A 15,428-nucleotide genomic window follows, 5' to 3' on the forward strand; every position below is an offset into this window, starting at 1 on the left:
ATGACATCTGTCTTGATAGATTTTCATTTTGGTATGATTGTTTGGAATGTTTCTTGAATGCTGTATAGGTATTCTTCTCATGATTGTTTACAGTTATGGTGGAATTTTATTATTTTTAATTTTGGGTAATTTGAACTGACAAATTTCGTGCTATCGAAATTGCATATATAGGACTATTTTATTGAGAGAAAGTAACCAGTGATTTGAACTTGTGAATTTTTGTAATGAGTAACTGAGTAGGCCTTGCTGCCCAATGTGCCCTGACCGGGAAGCATGGTGCTGCAGCTGTGCACCACTCTTCATCTATTCCTTGTTCCAACCACACCCACATTATTTCAAATTGCCTGTTATGTGAGCAGATTATCAATAAGAGAGACCAATATTTTACCGCATATATTCTGTGTATGGCACAATAGCTGGCATAATATAGTTTGCTATAAAAAGGGTCAGTAAAAGATCGCACTTGCATGCAGTGGTTGTAGCGACTTCTAGAGTGGACGTTAGGGCGATTATACAGTAAAATCTCATTAATTCAAACCTCGATAATTTGAATTTTTGAATAATTTGAACTAAACTACTTGGTCCGGCCAAGCTCCCTAGAGATCTGTGTACAAAGCGCCCGGATAATTCTAACTATGTGCCGCCGCGTGTGGGCGGCTTGGCACGCAGCATGTGGCCAAAAAAACACCCCCTTGAAAGAGTGGCATAGTTAGAGGCTGTGCACGTCCAAAACAGGGGCAGAAGATGAAACCAGGTGAAGCCATGGAAGAGTGGGTAAAATCTAAATGGTGCCATGACTGGTGCGGCGGCGCTGGAGGGTAGGGGTTGGCGGCTACAGCGGCGGCTGCCTGCTCTCTCTTCCGCGCAACTTCCGAAACTCGCAAATAAATACTCGTTATTTCAAGCCGTGTTAATTCGAAAATACAGGTAAGTACTGTTAGCACTGTCCCAGACAATGTCAGTGAAAGGCTATGACTTCGGATGGCCGCTATGAATTACGCGGGACAAACCTTTTTTTTTTTTGTGAGAGCCGTCCTTCCCTCCACCCATCAGTCGTCAACGGAAGTATATGCGGTTAGCCGAGATCATGACGTCTGCTTTCAGTATCGTTCGCTTCAGAAGGCCTTTTACTGCTGTTGCGCGTTCCAATGATTGAGGGGCAGTAGACGGCGCCCACCCCAATTGCCTTTGGCATAATAAAGCGAGCATATTGAAAACGAGGTTTGCACAACTGGACAAGTGCTGGCACTCTGCCAAGTTCCCTTCCCCTACTTACTAAAGCTAACGCCAAAACGTAAACACACCCTGAAGTTATCGCTGCGCAGCATCTTGGTGCACTGGCAAGAAATGCGTTGTGGACCATGACGACGTGAAACGGAGAGATGCAGTAACGACTGACACTTTTTTTTCCAAATTCTTGGCAAAAATCGGGGCTTGGTGGGTTCATTATGCGATAGAGCTCATTTTGAGAGTAAATATGGTAAATTTACCGTAATGAAAATGGTTCTTGTCAGTTTTTTCAAGGCCATTTGATAATTCGAACATTAAGTAATTGAAACTTTTTTCCCAGTCTCATGATGTTCGAATTAACGAGCTTTTACTGTACTAACTTTTTTTTCCTAGTCCTGCACTTCTAAGGCTCCAATTTCTGTGCGCACCAGCACTCATAATATATATTTGTGCGTAAATTCCGGTTACATTCTAAAGGCCTGCCTGGCTGTATCATTAGTATGGCTTTTACGCATGCTTTACGTCTGCCTACTGAATTACAATAATCAAAACCTGTGCTTGTCACAAGCTGTGTCATCACTTGGGCGTGTTGCTTGGACAACAGGTTCATCGCCTCTCGGAAGATGATCAGCCACAGACATGCAGCCTTTGTGACCTGTCATTGGACAATATGAATTCACTGAGGGACCACCTCCTGGAGGTTCATGCCCCAGCCCCCATTTATCGGTGCTTTGAATGCCTTGAGCGCTTCTCGACGGCTGCCAGCGCATTAAGCCACAGGCAAGTCCTACTGGGGTTTGTTTTTTGGGGGCTGGGCACAGAGTTTGCTGCATTTTAAAAGTTGCAATTGATAGGATATTTTTTCATGAATGTGTGCACAAAATGTAAAGGTGGACATCTAATGCTGCGAGCTATATTTTAAATGCAAGAATGCATTTAACACCTATGTTTTTTGTTGTCCATGTTCATCTTCCTATCCACTCACAAAAAATTGTTTTGGCTGAGCATTGCGAGGACGAGGTGGTTATTGAAGAGTGAAAGGATGCACTAGCACTTGGGCACTCTAGTTCACTCATGGTTAGCATTGTGGGGAGAGAATGGTTAAAAGAAGGAAAACGTTAAAAGGCCTCTTCGATTTGGCTTGCACTGGCTGCACTAGTTCTGAAAAGCGCTGCAACGGTGCCAAGTGGTCACGTGAGTGTGCAGTGCCAGTTCCGACACTGGCGTGCGATGGCAGCTGCCAAAACAAGTATGCAAGCGTAGGACTCTGCAACCGATCAAGCGCCAACGTGCGTGCAATACATGGCAATGTATCATTTGCCATAACACGATCACTATGGCCAATTTCGAAGCTGTCGTAGACCTACTGCCCTCGGAAAGTGATGACGACTATTGCAATCGTGATGCTGATTACGACCAACTCGCCAATGTACGCACAGCTACAGAATTGTTATATTGGCCTGCAAAGGGGTCATACATGTATCTGGGTATGAGAGAACATAGTAGGCAGTTGCCACGGGTATTACCTTAATTCCAGACTGCCAGCGAGGCATTCCACTAGTTCAGCGGTAATAAACCCGGGGTTCCTGTCTTCGGTTCAAAAACACCACTGCTGAAAAGATGCACATGCCTCATTGCGCGGTGTCACATTGACTCACAAATGTCTGTGTTCTGTGCTCCATGGGCGACAAGTTTGATGTCAGAGAGTCGCTGTGCACGCTTGTGACTCGGGTCTTTCACATCACTCAGTGGCCAAGTCATGCTGGCACGTACGGCAGTGCGGAAATGACTCGATCGCAACTGCTTTCAGTTCGCAGTTGCCCGTCTTCTTAGGTAACTGTGTGTTTTGTTTACTTTCAAAGGGATGAGAAACACAACCCCAATTCTGTCGACTGTCCGGAATGTCCAAAGAAGTTCAAGAACGCCCTTGCCTGTCGCCGGCACATAGTGTACACGCACTACAGTGCGCGCCTGGTTCACTCCTGTAAATTTTGCTACAGACGCTACAAGAACCTTCTCACACTTCGTTATCACCTGGCACTGTCTCACATAAGTAAGTCTCTAAACTTGGTTGCAGTCATGAAAATGATCTGAGTAATGCAATGCGATATTGGAAAGGTATCCTCACAAAAGTGTGTTGCTAGTTTTCGATATACGCTCCCTTCTCTGGCCATGTTTTAGCCATAATGCTGTTTGTTTGCTTTTTTAGAGGCTTCATGTTGTGTGTGTGAGCTAATTGAAGCATATCATCAAATGATATTCTTATTACAATAAACGCTATTTCAGGCGAACTTGAAAGGCCACCGCTTTGGTGGCCTTGTAGAAGAGCATCTGCCTCGCATTCGGGAGGTACCAGGTTCGATCCCTGGTGCTGCCGGGTACCCAGCAGTTTTCAATGGGTACAACTTTCCCCCGGCCTGGTGCAAAGGGGTGATAGGTCCCAAATAGTTGCGCCGTTCGGACAGTGATCCGTTCCGCCAATGGACAACAAGCCAGCCTTGCTTGGCAAAAGCCCATTATATGGCCCTTTTTTTCTACTGGAGAGTCACTAGTTGCCCACAGGTGACGGGAATTTTAGGCATAGACTTTTCTTTCCCAGAAGGTGCACCCCTGAAGAGCCAGGCACTTGGCCGGGGGACCCCTGTACCCATTTGACCGGCTGGGTAGACCGGCGGCAGCAGGAATCGAACCCACAGCCTCCCGCAGCCGAAGCAGGCACTCAAGCGCGAAGCCACGGCGGCCTAGTTTACTTTATGTAGTAGTACCTTATTTCAGTTACTTTTCAAGAAAGGATTTTGTTTTGATATACCGTTTTCACTGCATTCTCAATTGTAATATTTATATTGTGAGTGCTGCAATAATCTGCTGCTTCTTCTCTCCTTTCTAGATGAGCTGACGGAAGAAGAGAGGGTGAGAGCTCACTGGATTTTTAGTATTGTATGCAGAGCTAAGTGGGGCATTTCACTTGGTATCGTGGTTACTGCTCAGAGGCTCCATGATTACCAAGGCTCCAAGACTTATCCAGTGAGGACATGATTGCTGTTAGTGTGTTGCCTGGAGGGTGAGCAAGTATGGCCTAGCTTTTTCTGCTCATTTACAGGGTAATGCACGAATTTCTCAGCTTCCTTTCTTTCTTTGTTTCTTTCTTTTTTTTTTTGTAATGAGAAGGCATAAGCAGTTTGCTGGTACTGTGAGATGAACAGAGACTAAGTGGTGGTAGGCGCATTTTTTCCCAAAGCGGCAAGCATTGATTGTCGCTTTTATAATTTAAGCTCTTTGCGGCAGCGTCATCTGCTGACCTGATTTACTTTCTGCTAAAAAAAAAAAAAAAAGGTAATTCTGCATTTTAAAGCTGCTTGACAAAGTTCTTTTATGAGAAAGGCTTACCAGTCTTGAGAGGTAGCAAAGGACGGGGCGGTTTCACCCTTGCTTATGTGTTTTGCCCACTGAGGGCACGCGGTACCAAGTTCAGAATGGGAAGTTGTAGCGATACTTTGTTCCAAGGGAGCATTTTTGGAAGCTCTTTGTCATGTGATGTAAATCTGAGGAAACAGAACTGAAAACAAGGACATGACAGTGCTTGTGTAGTTTTTTTCGCACCCTTGTTTTTTTCGCCGTTTACCTTGCCTAACCTCCTGCATTGTGCCGTACACTTCAGACCGGCTTTGAGCTCCCTGATCTGCTGTACTGCACTTTTGTCTCCTAGGTGCTGTCTCTTAGCATTGTTGCTTCCAGCTGTTATCCTCTACTTGCACTGACCCAGTCGTGCAGGTCAACTTGTTCTCTGGGTTTGCGCTGGCATATTTTCTCGGAGCGCACATGGTGAAGGCTACCTTTGTAGCGTAAAGCTACCCTACGCGGGTCAGAGCTGAGTTTCGCGTGAGTGTGCGCCACCCGTTATGCGCATGCGCGACCGCCGCATGACGTCATGAGAAGCGCAGGTGTGTCGCCTCCTTGCCAGAGCCGGTGCGCGCTCCTCTCCGACGCGTGACCTTTAGCCAGCGCCGTGTTTACAACAGTTGCACCGGGCGCTATTGCGCATGCTTTACGCTACGTATATCCAGGCAAAGCAGAGCTAAGCCACTGCCAATTTTTTTTCCGTCCGGTTGGCAGGCCTCTTTGGAGCCCCTGAAGAAGCACTGCAAGCAGTGTGACTATGTGACGTTCAACCGGCGCAGCATGGTGGGCCACTTGCGTCGCAAGCACGGGGGCATGCTCCAGTGTCCCCATTGTCCGAGCCAATTTGCCCAGGTGGCCGAGCTCACACGTCACCAGCGGCTGAGGCATGGCACCGTTGGTCGCCAGCAGTGCCCGCACTGCCCGAGGGGCTTCGTCTGTCCCAAGTCTTATGAAATACACCTCAAGATGCACGAGGTACTCTCTTTGGTGCGACTCGGGGGTAGTATAAGCTGTGCAAGGTCATTTAATTGAGACGTTTTACACTTAACCTTTTCAGTGTCGATGTGTACCCATACGCACTTTGCTCTGCGTTCAAATATGCATGCGAAAATGCAACGCTGTTTCCTTTGGGATGGTGCCACCATTTGTAGTACATTTCTAGAAGCTTGTATTATCATCGCTTCGCAGGGTTTGTCATTTGAAAGCTGCGGATTGTAGAGGAACAGCCCTAGCCTCTCTCTTCTGTTCGGGTGCGGTACGAATGGTTTGATGTCCAGTTCGAACTTGGATCCCATATCCCAAATATAAATTATGATGTCTCCGAGAGTTGTAAGCTTTCTTATGGGGTAAAGACTGCAAAGAAGCAGTAAATTATGAAAACTGCTAGGAAAAAAATTAGAATGAACATTTTGTATTCTGCTTCAAATGCTTTTGAAGGTGAGTGCTCCTGTGTAAATAGGTATCAAGGAGGCAGTGTAGAAAAACAATTAAGCTATTATTTAGCTTGTCTAAGCATGAATATACTACACGCCGAAGCATTATTTAGCCCCTGTTTAGCCATGTTTCTGCTTCATTTTGTTTTGCTTTGCCACGTCTTGGTTATTTAGCTGAGTAATTTCATGGGCTCTTTAGGTTCTTAGAAAAGTTTGAATTATCCGATGTTCGAATTATCGAATTGCCTTGATGAAACTGACAAGAACCATTTACATTGCGGTAAATTTACCCATTTACTCGCATAATCAACCCACCCACCCCCAATTTTTGCCTAAGAATTAAAAAAAAAAAAAAAAGGCGTCAGTCATTAGTGCGTCCCTCCGTTTTATGCTGTCACCGTCCACAGCGCATTTCTTGACAGTGCGCCAAGATTCCCAGCGATAATGATGTGTTTACCTTTTGACCTTGGCTCTAGCAAGAAGGGGGTGGGGGGAGCGATTTTGGTAGAGTGCCAGCGCATGTCTGGTTGTGCAAGCCTTGTTTTCAGTATGTTCGCTTTATCATGCCGTGGCCGATCGGGGCCGGCACCGTCTACTGGTCTACTGCCACTGAATTATTAGAACGCGCGATAGCAGCAAATGCCTTTTGAAGTGAACGATGCTAAAAGCTGGCGTCATGATCGCGAGTATAACGAGTATTTAGTTGCGAGTTTCGGAGATTACACGGAAGAGAGAGCAGGCAGTTGCCGCCGCCAACCCCTACCTACCCTCTGGCGGCGCTGCGCCTGTCATGGTGCCATTTAGGCTTTACCGACTTTTTCATGGTCTTACTCAGTTTCATCTGTCCCCGTTTTGGACGTGCGCAGCCTCTAACAATGCCGCTCTTTCGCTGAGGGCATTTTGTTTTTTCTTTTCCCACGTGCTGTGCGCCAAGTCACCGAGACGTGGTGGCACATAATTCGAATTATCTGTGGTGGAACTGACTCGCGTTCGAATTAACAGGCTTTTTTGTACACAGATCTCTATAAAGCTTGGCCAGATCAGGTAGTGTAGTTCAAATTTTCTGAAAACTCTAATTATTCAGCTTGAAATTAACGAGCTTTTACTGTATTTATGGAGGAGGCCTAATTATGGTCTTTAGAGCATTATTGTCAGAGCATATGATGACAATGATATCCGAAGTGCAGCTTGAGGGACGCCTGGGTTCAAAACTTGCTTTTTCGAACAGTTACTCAAAAATGATTTTTGAGCCACTCCAGCGAAATCAAAGAATGCAGTTAGTAACGGTTTTACATTAAAGTAAAAATACTAATCGAACCGTCTTGGCCAAAAGAAGAGAGAAACGGGATAGAAGACAGGATGGAGAGAATCGATGGTACTTTTTAGTTTTATTAAACTCAAAGGTATCAGTTTTCTAGAAAACATTGGTTGCTCCTTTTGTTATGTTACCCCGCCGGGGTGGCGCAGTGGTTACGGCGCTCGACTACTGTTCCCAAGGACGCGGGATCGAATCCCGGCCTCGGCGGCCGCTTTTCGGTGGAGGCGAAAAGCAAGGCGCCCGTGTGCTGTGCGATGTCAGTGCACGTTAAAGAACCCCAGGTGGTCGAAATTTCCGGAGTCCTCCACTACGGCGTCTCTCATAGCCTGAGTTGCTTTGGGACGTTAAACCCCACAAACCAACCAACCAACCTTTTGTTATGTTAGTAGTTACTCCTGCTCTGTTTGCAATGCATATGTGGAACAATAGCAGTGCACAGCTGTGGGCTGCCCTAGCAAAACAGTGATTTCATGCAAGCCTGTTCTGTGTGTGCACAGAGTACATTTGTGATCAGTGGCAACCACTCTCATCGCTCTACTAGTCTAACCAGTTTCATTTTGTCTGATCATATTACTTTGAATTTTTTTAGTCGAATAACTTTCGTTTATACACTGATTTCAGTTAATCTTCTTGCAGTGGTGATTGAAATGGATGAGGATTCTCTTTTAATCGCAATAATTTTGCAGTGAAAAGAATATAGCATTGTTGCAAAATGTTGCAAAGAATGTGGCATGATGCACTGGGAGTTGGGCTCCAAAAATTTCTCCTATTGTGAATGTGCTAAGCTGCCCCAGCATAGGGACTCATTGACTTCAACACACCTCGGTATGCCTTTCAAAAAGTAGCCTTTTGTGGTTTACATATGCTATAGCGGAAATTTTTTTTTCAAGTTTGGTAATTTGGACATGTACGGCAATTCCGGCTTCATTGGGGAACCACCACACACCTTATAGGAACATGTACAGACGTCCAGAGAAGTTTTTGGAAAAAATTACAACAAAGCCTAGTTTCTGTGTAGTGTAAGCACAGAGGCGCGAATTAAGGGCACGCTTGCACATCCCTGTGTGCCCTGCAGAATGCGCCCTTCAGTTCATATCTGCACCTCTAGGAAGTGAGGGAATTGTGGTTTCTCACGATTTCGGTGTTTCGAAAACTTATGGTGGCACCTGTACATATTCACGTCTGATCTTTCTGGTTTGGTAAAGCCTGAAAGTTGATTTGTGAGAGTAAAAGCGTCACAAGCGGGCTTTGCTGCTGCTGCAATACTATTTGCAGGCCGTGCAAATGGTATTGGTAACATCTGATAGGGAAAAAGGTGTGAGGAAAACGAAAAACTTGACCAATGCTATTCTGAACTGGAATAATATGACTTCATTTCATGGCTTCATTGTTGAGTTGACTTCATGCATTCCCACTCTGTGAGTTCATTTTATTTATTGTTTTTTTGTAACACATATCTGGACATACATAGCATGCTCACATATCTTTTTACGGGCACTACTTATAAGAGGTGCAAATTATCTAGCCGTTTAAGGTTGTTCTTAAAAGGAGTTGTCTCTGTGTTCTACCACTGCGATGTCTTAGACAGTATCATGCTTGCCATTCTGAGGCAATAATTAGGGATTTAATTAGGGCAAATGAATAAGAGATTTCAGTGTATCTGTTCCATTGAACATTTTGCCCTTTCTCTGTACTTTCGTGGACTCGTGCAGCTCATACTGTTTGACTTTGTGTGCAGGAAGGACGTGGCCATGAGTGCACTGTTTGCCAACGCCTGTTTGAGAGCGAGGCTATTCTGAGGCACCATGGGGATTCGCACGATGCGCGCAAGAACCGCAACAGCCGTCGCTGCAAGACATGCCTGCGTGTGTTTGCAAGTGTGCACTACCTCTCCAAGCACCAGGAGAGGTACAGGGCAGAAGGTGAGTGTTGCTTGCCTCCCGTTGGGGCCGTGCGTTGGGGCTGTTTTCCTGAATGCTATTCAAGCCTGAATTAGTTTTACGAAAGAGGCTTTCTTTCTTTATGTCATCGCTACTGTTTTTCTTGCTGTGAAAGCTTGAATAATACATTGAAACTAGGTAGAAAAAAAGCAGAAATATGCAGGCGGCACCGTGGGGCTCATCATGCGTTGCGCTGCCGCCTGTGATCAGTCAAGACGTCGCGTGACAATATTCTGAAGGCCGAGAAAGCTGCTGATGCAGCTGCAGTGTTGCGTTGCATGCTGATTGCAGCTTTTCGCGACATTGTGAAAGAGATCATCGCACACTATTTCTACTCTGGTTACCATCAGGGGTTTCGCCGTACGCATCCGTACCAAATGCGTCCACAAACTACTCAGCATCTCTGTTGTGGAGAGCAGAGGTCAACTGTCAACGTGTACCAGCTTCGCTTGAAAACTTGCTGTGGTACAGAGTAGAGCATTTTGAAAAGCATTGCATGCCACTATTAGCAGAAACTACATGGCCGGCCCTGAGCGAAATCTTGGCGCGTATGTTCATGGAAAAGAAAAGCAGCGAACAATGCAAAAGCCGATTACCACTGTCACATGCCTCCTGCCCTGCCCGAGAGATCATTGTTCTGAAAAAAAAGGGCCCAAAGTGAGGTGTACCAAAATCCGCGCTCCTAGTGCTCGGCACTGTACACTGGGGAAACAAAGAATATTATGGAAAGGATGAAGCATTAGAAATCTGCTATCAGATAAATCAGCAGTGAGCAAAGTGCAGTGATGCTGAGAGGGGATCCAAAGTACTCCCGTGCCTCACAGAGGAGGACTTGCATGTGTCACAGGGACAGCATGGCCTGTGCCTGCACCCTGCAGATATTGCGAAACCTCATGCAGCGTGATGAAGTAGCAGTGGTGCCTCCTCACAAAACAGCTCCATTGCGTTTTGAGGAGGCTTCACCTGCGGAGTCAAGAGTACATGCGATGAAGCATTGCGGTGAAGCACACAGTGCAGTAAAATTGTGCGTGACCAGCTCTGCAATTTTATTGTACCACAAGTAGCATGTGGACGCACACGTTAGAAGAGCAGGATGCCGTTCCAAAATAAAAACTGAAAGAGACGTGCCAAACTGCATCTAAACTGGTGCAACTGGCCGATGCGTGCACATGGTCGCAGCCACAGAATGGTGTGAAGTTACGAAAAAAAACTATGCATCTAAGATATATTTCAGGATTGGGGACTTCCAATCTCTGTCGTGCCTGCCATAGCATGCTGAAGTGCATGGGCACCAACGTTCCATGCAGTTGAGGTTTTGGGAGGTCTTATTTTGGCGATAGCTGGTTGTGCAGGTTGTTCAGGGTCATCCACTTAGAGCTGAAACCTGGTCACTGTCTTTAAAGCATCATTGCAGGATGATGCAAACATACAGCAACCTGGCGGGGGTAAATCATCTAGCCTGGCATTTAGCTTGAACGCAACTGCTAGGTCTGACGCTGTGGCGCTTTGGAGACAGCAACTGTGTTTCAGCTAGGAGTGGATGACCCTGTACCTCGAAGTTATCCCTCCTCCGAATCGCACAGGGCAAGCCTGCCTATGTTCAACTTAACAGGCATTCTACATCATAAACCTACTTGAACATTGGCTGGGACTGTGCTCTTAGTTCGAGTTATCTGAATTTCTGAATTAACGAGGGTCAAATTAAAGAGATTTTATTGTGTACCATGTAATCCACTTATAATTGCAGAAATAACAATATATAGCTTATATTGACCAAATTATTTAGATGCATTAGTTTTTTAATTGCCCCTATGTAAAAATAAACTATATCGTAACGATACAATTATTGGTGACATATTGGATGCAAGGATAGAATTTTGACTGTGCAGAAGATTTTTACTACGAAAATTAGCCTGAATGTTTGATAAAAAGTAAAGCACTTTGAAAAGAATGATGCGGAAACTCTGCATAAGTGCTGCAAACAGACCTTCATGAAGAAATCCACAAGGAAGTGTCGTCTGTGGCCATATGAAAGAGGCACCATCATCAGGCAAAAATTGTAGATTTGTACTGCTTTGTAGACAGTGTAAATTTTGAGCTTTAGACAATTTGGCTTGATTTTCTGGGTTTGCCACAGTTTGATTTATGAAAGTCTGCACAATAATCGATGGCTGTCGAATATTGTATCAGAAAATTTTAGGTTATCGACATATCGAATTGAATTTGAGCCAAATAAACACACTATTCACTCCTTATTTGAAGTTTCTTAAGTTTGCATCCAAGTTTGCATCCCTGTAGTATTTGTAGCCTATGACTGAGTCCCTTGTCCTGAATCCATCTGCTATATTTGCTTGCAGATTGTTGCTTCCTAACAAAATCAGCCATAATTAGGCATGGGTAATTCTGCAGTGTATATATGTGGCTTTTACCAACCTCCCCGACGGAATTCGAATAAAGAAAGCAAATGCCATCAAGTAATTAGTTTGACAATGACATTGGATGCTGTCATGCACATTATTTTCTGGGTGCATTGGTGTCCTCATCTCTGCATTTGTACGAGTGACGAAAGTGGTTAGTATGCGTCGTATTGTGGACATGCTGGGATTGAATGCAGACATATTTTTTCAGCTGCTGATGGCTCAGTGGTGTTGACATGCACAGCTGCCAAAGGCGGCCCCGTACGGCAGAGGGACCGGCGATCATTCACACTCACCTGTGACGAGTGCCATCTGCGCTTCAAGTATCAGAGCAGCTTGTCTGCGCACAAGATGGCACTGCACGGAAACAGCTCCAAAGACGGAAAGTCATTCACTTGCGATGTGAGTCTCACAGTGGCCCCAGTTTCCTGTAGAAACAGCTTAGAATAATTTGCCTCGTAATAATTTCCTTCGTGCATGCAACAGTTTTCTTTTTCTAAAATCTGGCACATAAACAGTCCTCTGCACATTATGCACGCTAAGCCTTATATACATTTATGTGAAAGAAGCGCCCTTTTTAAAAAGCTAACTTCGCTTGTGGCGGAATAGTTCTGCTCTGATGCAGTCAGATCTCATTCAACTTGCTTCTTTGGCGAGATCGTAAAGTTCATCTTTTGTTGAGAACACTGTGTTGATTGCCCATTTATAGGACGCACCCACTTTTATTGTTTATGGAAGCAAAATGGTGGAAAATTTATCGCAAAATATGAACATTGATTTCTGTATCTGCATTAGGAGTTTTTAGTCTCGGACAAATCCTTTTCACTGTCTAATACACCAGTACATCATTCTCTGTTCCTTTCATCGCATTTTATTTGCCACATGTCATCTTTGATACCTCACTGGCCCCGCCGTGGTGGTGCAGTGGTTAGGGCGCTCGACTACTGTGCCCGAGGATGCGGGATCGAATCTCAGCCGCGGCGGCCGCCTTTCGACGGAGGCGAAAAGCAAGGCGCCCATGTGTTGTGCGATGTTGGTGCACGTTAAAGAACCCCATGTGGTTGAAATCTCCGGAGCCCTCCACTACGGCATCTCTAATAGTCTCAGTCGCTTTGGGACGTTAAACCCCCAAAACCAAACTCAAACCGATACCTCACTGAACCATGGCGGATGGGACAGCGCCCTTGCACCTTGGCCTACCGTGCCTTTTGCACTGATATATGCGCTTGAGCCTATTGCTTAGTATGGTTGTATGTGAGCCATTAATCGACCTATCGCTGCTAAACATACAAATGCCATCTTTCTTTCCCTCGTTGAGGCGCACTTGCTGCATGGACGTTATGCCACTGGGTATCGCAGCTACATCGATAATGCATACAACAGGCTTTCCTTGGATGCTCTAGCCAAGGTGACAGCAGAACACATTGAATGGATGTTTTTTTTTAGTGTGTGCTTTGTGTTTACTTGAGATGAATGTGTCATTTTCTGGCTTAATTTTTATGAAGAAAGGGTGGGAATTCATACTGAGTAAATGCAACACGTGTTTGCTTTGTTCCATGTCTGGTGCACAACCAAGTTTTGTTGCTTGCTCATTGTCATTCTGCTTTGTTTTTGTATTTTGCTGTTGTATACCATGGAAATAGCAGTTTACGTCTCTATCCGGCATTCTTTTTAGAAACCCAGCACTGGCAGCCAATTGTATAATCTCTAAGACAGGCATAGAGTGACAATGCAGTAAAGAACAATAATATGTGATGAACTATGTTATGGTGTTGACATGATTGTGTTAGTGTTCAACTTTTAGTAAATATTTGATAGGTTGCTGATATTTTTTTTTTTTGTATTCCATGTTTGCATCATAGCACAGCAGCCTTCTTTAGGGCTCTCCACGAAACATATAATAAAAGTTGCATTTGCTAATTTTGCTTTCATTTTGATCGATATGAGATGTCATTGATCATGCTACAGCGACTATTTACGATTAATGATGTTCTAATTTTTTTCGTTATTTGGAGCTATCACTTACATTTGTGTTATTCATGCCGAGGTATTTATTTTCTCTTGAACAGGCTTCTCAGCACTTTCACCTTTCTTGCTGTCACCTATTCATTTGCTACACGGATGCTCTATGTCATTGGTCATCCTCCTGTGTGCTTATGTCTGAGGCTGTAGGTGAACCCAACCTCAAGCAAAGTGGATGGAGAAAAAAAAAAGATTCTCTTCTTCTTTACCGACAGATATGTCAACACAGCTTTGTCTCGGTGCTTGGCCTGTCGTCACACATCCGTACGCACACAGGCGAGCGCCCATTCACTTGCGAAGAATGCGGTGCCAGTTTCAGCCAAGCCAGCACACTGCGTGAGCACAGGGTGCTCAAGCACAGCCGTGCCTTCCGGGAGGTGTGTCCGCTCTGCTCCAAGGGTTGCGTATCCAAGACAAAGCTGCGGAAGCACCTGCAGGCAGCCCACAAGGCGATGATCACGTGTGCACAGCCTGCAGCGCCCAGGCGCCCCTCGTGGGTACTCGTTTTGGTGTTTTTAACACTTCATGCTGAAAGGCACTGAAAGTCTGTTTTCTTTCACTTCTACATTTCAACAACTGGGTACATTGCTGGCACCCCTTACCTCTTTTTGTTTAGTATTAATGATGGTAGGTACGTGGACTAGTGGGTACCCGTGAATTTGCACTTGTTTAATGGACCCTTCTTCTGTCGGCGAGAATTTGTCTTTTCGCATTCCTAGTGAGGCGTTCTAACCCGAAACCACGCAGGCACGTTTGTACGACTTCGTTAGGTGGGGCTTTTTATCTATCTGGTGCAGTCTTTCACATAATGTGGTAGCTTATGTCTGTATATTGAAAAGTTTTTGTGTGCGATAATAGAGGCGCAAATTAAGAGATTGGTGATTAAGCGAATTGCAAAGTGCATATGCTTGAATGAGAACCTGCAAAGGGAGCTGCAGATAGGGGACGTTAATGCTGCTGGTGCATAACTGTCCTTCCAATTTTGTTTTTGCTGTTGTTCGTACCAGGGCAGCTTAATTTTTTGACAGCATCAAATTGTGCACCGTGTGGAGCTAGCTTATTGTGATGATAAAATTATGGCTTTTTTCTTTCATTACTGTGCTTTTTATCTTTGCACCCTCTTTTTCATGCATCCCTCTACAAAATCTGCTCTGTGTCATAAATTACAGTAAACTATATAGCTAACTCGAAGGCGAAAAATGCAGGAAAAGTTTTGCTCAACAGAGTTCTCTGATAAGTACTATCGGGGACAAAAGTCTCCGGACCGCCACGCACAGTAGCCGGAGCAGCGGGGAGCGCATCGCCGCGCGCTCCGCGCATGCGCGTCCTTCCTTACCTGCGAGCATGCCAGTTTACTCGCTCGGAGCTGCCGCCCGTCAGTCGTCGCGGCGCGCCGCTAGGCGCCGTTGCCGCAGTGGCACGCTGCTGACTCATCAGCGCATGAGTCTCCATCGGCGTGGACAGGCGGTTATCACTCGATTGCCCTCGCGCTCACACAAGATTACGATAATGCTCTTCTTCACCACTTTTCAGCGCAGCGCATGAGAAGGCCATGCTAAAAAAAGCAACAACTACAACGCCGGAAAAAAAGAATGATCCAGAATGCCTTTCGCACTATGCGGCCTCTTAACATTCGCGACTCAAACTGTTACCAAAAGTGTAAATGAAG

At 45.3% G+C, this 15,428-nt stretch overlaps 1 protein-coding gene across 2 annotated transcripts in view; it reads left to right on the forward strand.

Moving 5' to 3' along the window:
- Positions 1–15,428, forward strand: part of LOC146190868 (uncharacterized) — a 40,948-nt gene that overhangs the window by 16,868 nt on the left and 8,652 nt on the right. Inside the window, exons 14-20 of one of the 2 annotated variants that reach the window (XM_084601256.1) lie at positions 1,835–2,010; positions 3,093–3,283; positions 4,118–4,140; positions 5,344–5,604; positions 9,119–9,302; positions 11,949–12,139; positions 13,975–14,252. In XM_084601256.1, coding sequence (XP_084457382.1) covers positions 1,835–2,010; positions 3,093–3,283; positions 4,118–4,140; positions 5,344–5,604; positions 9,119–9,302; positions 11,949–12,139; positions 13,975–14,252 — 1,304 coding nt within the window. The remainder of the gene's footprint in view (positions 1–1,834; positions 2,011–3,092; positions 3,284–4,117; positions 4,141–5,343; positions 5,605–9,118; positions 9,303–11,948; positions 12,140–13,974; positions 14,253–15,428) is intronic. The other variant, XM_084601257.1, reaches the window with a different exon arrangement.

Source organism: Amblyomma maculatum, chromosome 4, assembly GCF_055883805.1.
Source record: "Amblyomma maculatum isolate TAMU_Amacu chromosome 4, ASM5588380v1, whole genome shotgun sequence".
In the NCBI taxonomy this organism is placed as follows: Eukaryota; Metazoa; Arthropoda; class Arachnida; order Ixodida; family Ixodidae; genus Amblyomma; species Amblyomma maculatum.